Raw genomic sequence first — 10,881 nt, forward strand, 5'->3', positions numbered from 1 at the left:
ACTCACGGATGTTAAACTACATGTTCAAGGTTAAGTTTCAAACCTTGACCTTCTCTTTTTAAAATGCATAAAGGGCTAGAATTGATTTTATGCCATTGTATAGGGGATCTTCTGGGCCAGGTAATATCAGTGGTTTTATGGCCACACACCCAATAGTACTTTCTGTGATTGATGAAGTCTCTGTGTTTATTTTTTTAGGCTTGTTAACTGAAATTCAGTGTAAATCTAAACGACTGAGAAAAAACGTGAAGCAGCATGCAGATCAGACCACGAATGAAGACGGTGAAGGTCGTGACTTACGACAAGTGACCTCAACAACAAAGTCATGCAGGGTAATAATATGCAATGGTGTTTGCCAAGACTGGCAGGAAGTGAGTTTCTAGGTACATAGTGAGCTGACCAGGAGACTTTCAAATTAAAGCCACAGGCACAGCAAAACTTCTAGTCCAATTGTTCATTAAAATGGATTCCTAATACATGCTTTGATGTAAATGTTCAAATAATAGCAGTGCATAAACTAAAAAGTGAAAGTTTTCCTTCTCTTTGACTTCATTCCAGTCCTAATACCTACTGTTTTCCAGCAGGAATGATTTGGTGTATCAAATGGATTTTTTCCAACCGAGTTTGGATGACCATTGTTTCCCTCTCTTTGAGAAGAAAGGCTCAAACTGGGAAGGATGTGGTCTCAGTAGAGGTTGTGGATTAATCCTTATAAATGTATAAAACAGAATGATTACAATACACATCTGTGGACCAGTAGAGAAAAGTCCTACCCACTGAGGTCACAATTTTTTCAAGAAATCCATTGAGCAACTTAGGACAAAATAGGGAACAGCCTCCAAGATGTTTAGTCAAACACATTGTGATAATGCACAGAACATTTGATGGAATTTTATTCTGTTATTAGCTGAAAAACTAATAAGATATGATTGTTCAAACCATACCCTTCTCAATATTTATTACATTATTGACAAAGAAAACTTTATCCATATTTAGTTTTACGAATATGTAATTTTGTATTTATTTAAGAAAAATATTTTATATAAAAGCATTATTTTGCTATAGTGATTTATCAGCACTTTGGTATAAGAAAGCAAAGAGTTGACAAAATTATTCACATTCTTCAAAAGATGCTGTAGAGGGAGAAAGAGATGTTTGGGGTCTGAATTGTCCAGATTGTTGACTCTCTATTTTAGAGGTTGACAAACTTTTTTCTTTAAAGGGTTTTGGCCACATGGTCTCTACAACAACTACTCAACTCTGCCCCTTTAGTGCAAAAGTAGCATAGACAATATACAAACAAATAAGTGTAACTGTGTTTCAATAAAACTTTATAAAATCCAATAGATTTGGTCCATGGGCTGTAGTTTGTTGATCCCTTCTCTACATGAATACTCTTGGATGACTTCTCCAGGTGGAATTCATGTACAATACTATATGAATGTAGTATCTATAGTAGTCATACTATATGAGAACTTTTCATTGGTTATAATTAAAGCTTGAACTTTAAGTGACTTTCAACATAAATGAGCTCAATAGTCTTTATATCCAGACTATTATTTACTCCTGAGAAATATACAAGTGGAATATTTTATTATCACTATTTTACATATAGGAAAATTTAGTGAAATGTGAGATGGCATGCCCAAGGATTCTGAGAAAGAAATTATACACCATATTAGAGCTCATATTTGCTGCTGTATTTATGGATTTTTTTTCAGTAATTTATGCTATTAGGTCCCTCCTGATGAATGCACACATAGAAAGAAGGCTTTATTCACACCTTCCCTAACACCTTTTATTTTCTTGCCAGTGTAGGAGAAAACTGAACTCACCCCAGATCAACAGAATCTTCTACATTATATTATGGATTCATATAGCAAACAGAGGATGCCTCAGGAAATAACAAATAAAATTGTATGTATAATATCTGAAAATATGTGGGTTTAAAGTTAATATTTTCTGGAGCTCTTATTGCCTTGGAGATACAATTTATATGTGAATATGTAACTTTGAAATGATTAGAGCTGAGAATTCTTTTAAACTCTTAGGAATATTAAACAATTCAAGAGTAAGTCTCCTATCTATCTTGATAATGGTAATTGCTCTCCAAAGATCTGAGAAATCGTAAGATGGGTTTTCAAATTTTAGCATCTAAACTTTGTTTTTCTTTAGTCTAATGGTTTTATATTAATTATTGTTTTCTTATCTACTTATTAATCGTTTGTGTTTTTTCCCTTAAAATTTAGTTAAAAGAAGAATTCAATGCAGAAGAAAATTTTCTCATTTTAACGGAAATGGCAACCAATCATGTACAAGTTCTTGTAGAATTCACAAAAAAGCTGCCAGGTATTTTATAATAAAAGTTAATATTTATCAAGAGTTTAAATATTTGTCACAGATTAGATTATCTATTTTACATACAGTGTTTTGTTGAATTTTCAAAACATGCCTGTGAGATCAGATCTCTTTTCAGGATTATTTTGCCAAGTATTTTCACATGTACTTATTTCGCTGCTATACTCTGCAATAGTCTTGTGACATTGAGACAGGCAGGTCTCTTCTTTGTAAGATGAAAACCGTCTCATATCTGATTTAAATTAACGTGTCTAATTACTATAGACATAAGATGTTAGAACTGGAAAGGTTACTTAAGATAATTTATAATAGTTCTTCCAAATCAATAGATTAAAAATTGAAACTTTGCAAAGTCATCATTCACTCATTTATTCCTTCAATAAGCAGTTGTTGATACCTACTCTATACTAAGGGCCTAGCTATTACCTCCAGGGAGAGTGGTTAAAGGTGATAATAATAATAATAGTAGTAAATACACATACATACACATACACATGAAGTGCTGTATGAACAGAGAGGAACTGGTTGCTAATTGTGTCTATGAAAGATGGAGTGACTTCAGGGAGAGTCATATTTGAGTTGAGTCTAAAAGAAAAAGAAGTTTTCCAGTTGGCATGGAGAAGGGGCATTCCAAGTTGAGAGACCTGCTTGTATTTTTGTTTTTGTTTTGATTTGGTTTTTTGAGCTGGAGTCTCACTCTGTTGCCCAGGCTGAAGTGCAATGGCATGATCTCTGCTCATTGCAACCTCCACTTCCCAGGTTCAAGCAATTCTCCTGTCTCAGTCTGCCGAGTAGCCGGGACTACAGGAACATGCCATCATGCCCAGCTAATTTTTGTATTTTTAGTAGAGACAGGGTTTCACCATATTGGCCAGGCTGGTCTCTAACTCCTGACTTCAGGTGATCTGCCTGCCTTGACCTCCCTAAGTGTTAGGATTACAGGCCTGAGCCACCATGCCTGGCCGAGAGATCTGTTTGTTAAAATGCACTGAGGCATGAACAAGAATAGGATTATTTGAGATGGAAGAGAAAATTCAGTATGGTTGTAGCATAGTGTCTGTGGTGGGCTCCTAGATTAGACAATAAGGTAAAGTTGGTACCAGACTGATAAAGGCCTAACTAAGGAATTTAATCTGTGCCCCTGGACAGTATAGAGATTTTGGTGGGTTTTTTTTTTTTTTTTTAACATAGGGAAATGATGAAATTTTTGTATACAGAAATGACTTAATCAGGTTTATATAAGATGAATTTGAATGGAAATGGCCTGGGGCAGGGAAGATCAGGTAGTATGCTACTGCACAAGTCCAGGCAATAGGGCTTGAAATAAAGTAATAGCAATGGGGAAGAGAAGAGGAAACAAAAGGAAGAAAGATTCAAAAAATGATAGGGCTTGAGGAACAACTATATATGTAAGTTGAGAGAGAGGGACTTACTTGTCCACAGTCATTCTGATGGTGTCAGTATAGAAACTAGAATGTGGGCGTCTTCTTATATCTCAGCCTCATATTCCTTTTGCCACATTATTAATGCTATCTAAGCTAATGTGTTTCAGTTGTTTTAGTGTTTATAAAAGTGTTGGTGTATTGAAATCCCATGGTCTAGAAAAGTATAATCAATACCTTGTATAGCAGCATAATACTATTATATTAAATTACAAAGGATAACTTCTGATATAGGATTTTAATTAAACATGTTAATTTGCCTTCTTTTTGCCAGCATTATGCTATTATTTTATTAAATGTGTCACAGATAGGCATAGGCCTGCATAAAACTCATAAAGTATGAGGAGAAAGTTCTATCATTGAAACACTAATATGCTGTCACTGCTTTATTAAAAATGAAAGAGGAATTTAATTTACTGTATGCTAATTAAGCTGAAGGCAATCTCAATTAAAAAATTGGATTACATCAGCATAAAAACTGCAGGGGAAAGAACTGGAAAAGGGAGATGTTTTGGTTATTTATGGGAAAATATTTTTTAAGTTCTAATGGTCAGTTGGTCTTGAATCAAGAAATAATTGAAGACAAATAAAAACCTTATTCATAAAAAGGTAGGTTATCTGAAAGCAATAACAATATCTTAGCATCTCTTAATTCTCAGTGCCTAGCCTAGTTCCTGAGGGAGAGAGTACAATTAGTGTATTCAATGAGTAAAGCAGAAGGAAAAAATTTAAAATATGGAAGGAAATACAAGGCAAAAAACCCTTGAGAAGGAAAAAATGATAGTAATTACAGAGATAGCATTATTATAAGTAGTAATATTAGTGATATAATACCAATACTGAAGGGATATTTTGTGAAAAACTGAATTGAGTCATTCCATTCAGTGTTCTTTGAGCACAGCGTGTACCAGGCACTGTCCAGGGTGCTAAGGGGAATAAGGCAGGGCCCCTTTCCTCAAAGAAGCTCTTAGATTCTCTACGATGGTGGCTCAATCCTTAGCGTTGCTCTCTTCTCTATACACTCTTTGCTATTTAGTTCTTTTCTAAGCCATTTAGGCCCTGATAGTGTTATCTCTATTCATGTGAGTGTGTGTGCCAGCATGCACATGAGCCTGTATTTTGTTTCCCATTCATTCATTCAATCTGTCAATTATCCAACACATAATTCCTAGGTACCTATTATGTATCAGAACTGGGGATACAAAAGTAAACAAAACAAAACAAAGCCTCTGCCCCACAAGAACTGTACACTCCAGTAGAGGTGGCAGACAATTAACAAATAAGCAAATAAATTTATAATATCATCTCAGGTGGTGATAAGTTCTATAAACTAAAATAAAGCAGGTAGGGACTAGTAGTGCTGGGAAGTGTATTTTAGATTGGGGAATGCTGGAACAGAGGCTTGATTGCAGGATTGAGTGGGGCATGGGGCATGGGAATATCTGGGAAGAACATTCATCTCTGAGGCAAAAACAGGCTTGTGTGCTCACAGCAGGGCCAGGGGGTCAGTGTGGCTAGAACACAAAGAGTAGAGGGAATGAGGAGTAGAAAATGAGTTCATAAAGGCTGATGGGACTGTACCATATAAGCCTATATAAGGACTTTGAATTTTCCAGGCAGTGTTATATTCCATCAGGTTGGCAATTCTTCCCATATTTTTCTGATTTTCCTCCACTGTGTTTTGCAGTACTGAGTTCAGAGCAGGCATATCAACATGACTTTGACTGGCTTTTTTTTTTGGGGGGGGGGGCGGGTATACTACCCATTCTTTAGATTGACTAAAGACTCATGAGCTAGCCAAATAATCTGGGTGCATATAAAGTTTTTTTTCCTGGCTTGTAGATGCTTCTAATCTGCAGAATTGACCCTGTCACATCAGATGTGACTAACATAATGGCTCTAAGAAAATCTGCCTGTGTCTAGTTTCTGAGGGTTTCTCCATCTGAATAAGTCTGTCTATGCCACAATATAACATCTGCTTGGACTTGACATTTCCCTTTTCCCAGTTTGTTTAATAAATTCTGCCCAACGAAGACAAAGCCTCTATTTTGTCGACGAGTACAAATGGACTCAACTAGACTACCCAATTGTAAAACAACCACAAAATCACTTGATGAAAATGTTTTATCAATGGCAATGATGGTGATCATAAAATATTGTTACTTCTTGATACCAATTTGATTATCACCACTACCTAGGATTTCAAACTTTGGACCATGAAGACCAGATTGCTTTGCTGAAAGGGTCTGCAGTTGAAGCTATGTTCCTTCGTTCAGCTGAGATTTTCAATAAGAAACTTCCATCTGGGCATTCTGACCTGTTGGAAGAAAGAATTCGAAATAGTGGTAAGTGATTTGGTTAATGGTAAAGAGTTTGTTTCTATGAGCAAAACTGGTGTGCTCCATGAAGGCAGGGCCCTTGCCAATCTTATGCAACGTTATATGCCTGTTGTGCCTAGTATGAAGATAGCTATTAAATAGATAAGACTTCTAGGGGCTTGGTTCAAAGATTTCTGTTGTAATAGCAAAATACCAAAACAACCCTCTTTACTGTACTAAGATGAAGAGCCAAAAGACTTTTGTAAAGATTAGAAAATTCATCTGATTATTAAATAATAGGATAAAGGTACTTGATTCTTCAGCCAAGAAAAAGACTATTTAAAATTTTCATGTATGAAAGACCAAGTATCCAGCTATTATCTATCTGTATCAAAGTAAAATAAGAAAACATTTTAATAGCAACATTTATATGTCATTTACTAGGTTTCAGACACTTTTCTTTCCTTTTCTTCCTTCCTTTCTTTTCTTTCTTTTTTTTTTTTTTTTTTTTTTTTTTTTTTTTTTTTTTTTTTTTTTTTTTTTTGCAACAGAGTCTTGTTTTGTTGCCTAGGCTGGAGTGTAGTGGTGTGATCTCAGCTCACTGCAGCCTCCGTCTTCTGGGTACAAGCAATTCTTGTGCCTCAGCCCCCCGAGTAGCTGGGATTACAGGTATGCATCACCACACCCAGCTAATTTTTGTATTTTTAGTAGAGACAGGGTTTCTCCATGTTGCCCAGGCTGGTCTCAAACTCCTGGTCTCAAGCAATCTGCCTGCCTCGCCTTCCAAAGTACTGGATTATAGGCTTGAACCACCATGCCCAACCAAAGTTAACTCTTTTTTTCTCTTTTGGAGACAGAATCTTGCTCTGTTTCTCAAGCTGGAGTGCAGTGGTGTGATCTTGGCTCACCACAACCTCTGCTTTCTGGGTTTAAGTGATTTTTTTGTGCCTCAGCTTCTCGAGTAGCTGAGACTACAGGCACATGCCACCACACCCAGCTAATTTTTGTATTTTTAGTAGAGACAGGGTTTCACCATGTGGGCCAGGCTGGTCTTGGACTACTGGCCTCAAGTGATCCATCCACGTCAGCCTCCCAAACTGCTAGGATTACAGGCATGAGCCACCACACCCAGCTGGTTTCGGACACTTTTCTAAATACATATATGATTTCATCTAATTTTCTCAAATATTCTATGAATATGTACTATTATCATTCCCTTTTGCAGATGAAGAAGCTGAGACAAAGAAAGGTTAAATAGCAGAGAGGAATGTCTGACTTCAGAAACTTTGTGTCAGCTGGGCGCAGTGGCTCATACCTGTAATTCCAGAATTGTGTCTTAACCACTATGTGATACCACCTCTCAAGAGACGAAATAATAGCACAAGTTACTCAGTATTTCACTTATTATGGAGTAATACTGTGACAGGGAAGCTTAAGAGACATTGAGATGAAATACCAAAAATTCTGTGCAATTTGTCTTACGAGATCCTTAAGATAGGATGAATTCTTATTTTCCTGAGAGATTTTATATATGGGTTGGGAGTGGGGATTGAATGAGTTGACTTCTCAAGATCTTTTCTTTCTAAAGTATTATTGTCTTATGATTAACTGAAGCAAATTTAAAGAGATTTTTTTTGAAGCAGAGTCTCGCTTTGTTGCCAGGCTGGAGTGCAGTGGTGCGATCTCGGCTCACTGCCACCTCCGCCTCCTGGGTTCAAGTGATTCTCCTGCCTCAGCCTCCCAAGTAGCTGGGATTGCAGGCATGAACCACTGTGCCCAGCTAATTTTTGTATTTTTAGTAGAGATGGGGTTTCACCATGTTGGCCAAGATGGCCTCAATCTCCTAACCTTGTGATCCGCCTGCCTCAGCCCCTCAAAGTGCTGGGATTATAGGTGTGAGCCACCATGCCCAGCCAAATTTAAAGACTTTTATAACCAATATTTTAGGGCCGGGAGTCATGGCTCACCCCTGTAATCCCAGCACTTTGGGAGGCTGAGGCAGGCGGATCATGATGTCAGGAGTTCAAGACCAGACTGGCCAACATGGTGAAACCCTGTATCTACTAAAAAATACAAAAATTAGCTGGGCATGGTGGCTAGTGCCTGCAATCCCAGCTACTTCAGAGGTTGAGGTAGGAGAATTGCTTTAACTGGGACCTGGTAGATGGAGGTTGAAGTGAGTTGAGATTGTGTCACTGCAATCCAGCCTGGGCTACAGAGCGAGACTCCATCTCAAATATATATATATGTATGCACACACACACATATATGTGTATATATGTACGCACACATATACATATATATACATATACATATACATACACACACGTGTGTGTATATATATATTTTAGAATAGAGATTAGAGGGAACATTTTCAGGCCGTTCTGTATCTGTGATATAAGTGAAATAATTTTAAAAACTGAAAATTATTTTAAAGGCAGTCTTTTCACAATCATTTATGTTTTTTTTCTTCCTAGTTAAAAACAAAAGGTATAATTAGCATCATTGGTAGATTTAAAAAACATCACGAGGTCAAGAGATGGAAACCATCCTGGCCAACATGGTGAAATCCCATCTCTACTAAGAAAATACAAAAAATAAAATTAGCTGGGCGTGGTGGTACACATCTGTAGTCCCAGCTACTTGAGAGGCTGAGGCAGGAGAATTGCCTGAACCTGGGAGACGGAGGTTGCAGTGAGCTGAGATCCCGCCACTGCAGTCCAGCCTGGCGACAGAGCGAGACTCCGTGTCAAAAAACAAAAACAAAACCAAAACACACACACACACATACGTTAAAAGATGCATTATTCTTAATATATTCATTAATTTACCATTCTAACAAATATTTAAGGGCAAGGTACTATGGTGGCAGTGAAGAGAGAAATTAAGCATGTTCCTTCCCCTAAGAAGCTTACAGTCTGGTGGGAAGAGATTAACTGTCCATGATTATGATAAAATATGGAAGAGAAAAACAGAGAGATGATGACTCCTAGTTGAGAGGGCTCTGAAAAAGTTTTATTGGCATTTGAGTTGGGACTTGAATGAGATTTGATTTGGATACCCAGGGCGGAGATGCAGGAGAGAAGGACCAGCAGGAGCAAAGGGAAAGAGGCAAGAAAACTCAGGGAATGCACACAAAGAAGGGTGAGTAGCTGAGTTGATTGGATTAAGGATTACATTAAAGGGAAATGGAAAGGAAAGAAAGAGAATCGGATGATTGAGGGCTTTGGATGCTGGGCTAATGATTTTGTTATTTCCCAAGTAATAGGAGACATGGAAGATTTTTTGAACAGAGGAGGTAAAATATCAAAATCAAGCTTTACAAATATTCTAGCAGTGTTAGGGTAAGCCAGGATGCAAGTCACCTCTTAGCAGGCAAGAAGTCTCAAAGGTGTGATGCTTGCTGCCAGGAGAAATGGAAAGAAAAGAAAGGATTTGGAAGATATATAGTGGCTTATCAACCTTCAAAAGACATTATATTGTCAAGACATTTGGATTTTCGTCCTGGACAGGTGTTATGTGTCTGTGTCTGTGTGTGTGTGTGTGTGTGTGTGTGTGTGTGTCCAGGCTAAGGGGAAAAGGTCGAATCAGGTAACCTCCAAGGCACTATTCAGTTCTGCAAGTCTTACTGCTTTTCTTCTCTTAACTAATTCAATTTTCCTGAAGGGTGGTTTAGCTAGTCACTCAACCAGCTACTGAACTATCCTGATTTTAAAGCCACAGTCAATAATTGACAGTTCAGCTTAGGAAAGAATTAAAGGACAGGCTGAATTTTCACATGTATGGATATAATTGTTGGTTTAGGCTATTGAACACACACTGGTGGTTCTGTCTTTATGCAGAAAATTATAGCGGCTTTAACCTGCGATGGACAAGGCCTCAGCAGCTTAACTTTGTTGTATATTTGATTCTGGCTTCCATGGACTGTGGCGGTGCGCTCTTAAAGAAAATCCATCAGTCTAATCTAATCCTTACAAAGCTAATAAAATAAAAAGGAATGATGACTCATGCCAAAGTTTATTCATTTTACAGACAGGTCTCTACTCTACCCAATATGTGTTTGGTTTATTCATCAAGATACAGTGGTGATTAAGGATACTACTGACTGTGGAATCTGGCTTGACTATAGGCTCCATTACTTATTAGCTGCATGTCCAGTTTTTTAAAGCTGTTGAAATAGACCCATAACCAATTTGATCTCTTTGAAATCATGTTTAACTTTAGCATTTATTCTGTAGTCTTGCCTGAAGTTTGATAATAAAAACTTAATACGACAGGGTATTTCCCTTTTTGAGTCAGTAAATTATCCCAGGCACCTAGCACATGCCTGGCTTGGACAGGGTGCTCAGCAAAATTCTGTGGAACAAAGGGAAAAATGAATGGAGGTTTGTCTGGAGCTGTAAAACTGGTCTGTTTATTTACTTTTCAGATGGTTTTTCCCTGAATATCAGAGTTATTTATGTCCAAAACTGACAAGAAACCAACAAAAGGTTGGTTAAACATTCTTCTAGACCTGGCTTATAGTAGTCAATTTAGGGAACAGATCTCTCTTTTACATTTGAGTGTAAGAAAAGGAAAAGGACAGTTTGGATATGGAAGTTTCTGTTGTGTTCTCTTTCCTCCTTCTCCTACTCAAAGATGAGTCATTTAAAGTTGATTCAGGTGCCAGACGAAAAAGAGGGGCACAATGTCTGCCATATGAATTGAAATATTTTGATGAGAGGACATCTGAAAGAGAATTATCCAATGGTTGTTTTATCTTT

At 37.3% G+C, this 10,881-nt stretch overlaps 1 protein-coding gene across 6 annotated transcripts in view; it reads left to right on the forward strand.

Moving 5' to 3' along the window:
- The window catches only part of NR1H4 (nuclear receptor subfamily 1 group H member 4), an 86,108-nt gene that overhangs the window by 59,656 nt on the left and 15,571 nt on the right, over window positions 1-10,881 (forward strand). For 5 of the 6 annotated variants that reach the window (XM_017516481.2, XM_017516466.2, XM_017516458.2 and 2 more), the window contains 4 exons: window positions 199-332; window positions 1,819-1,917; window positions 2,250-2,349; window positions 5,999-6,145. In XM_017516481.2, coding sequence (XP_017371970.1) covers window positions 199-332; window positions 1,819-1,917; window positions 2,250-2,349; window positions 5,999-6,145 — 480 coding nt within the window. Of the gene's footprint in view, window positions 1-198; window positions 333-1,818; window positions 1,918-2,249; window positions 2,350-5,998; window positions 6,146-9,183; window positions 9,263-10,881 lie in introns of all 6 variants that reach the window. The other variant, XM_037734184.1, reaches the window with a different exon arrangement.

Source organism: Cebus imitator, unplaced genomic scaffold (genome assembly GCF_001604975.1).
Source record: "Cebus imitator isolate Cc_AM_T3 unplaced genomic scaffold, Cebus_imitator-1.0 Scaffold18, whole genome shotgun sequence".
NCBI classification, from domain to species: domain Eukaryota; kingdom Metazoa; phylum Chordata; class Mammalia; order Primates; family Cebidae; genus Cebus; species Cebus imitator.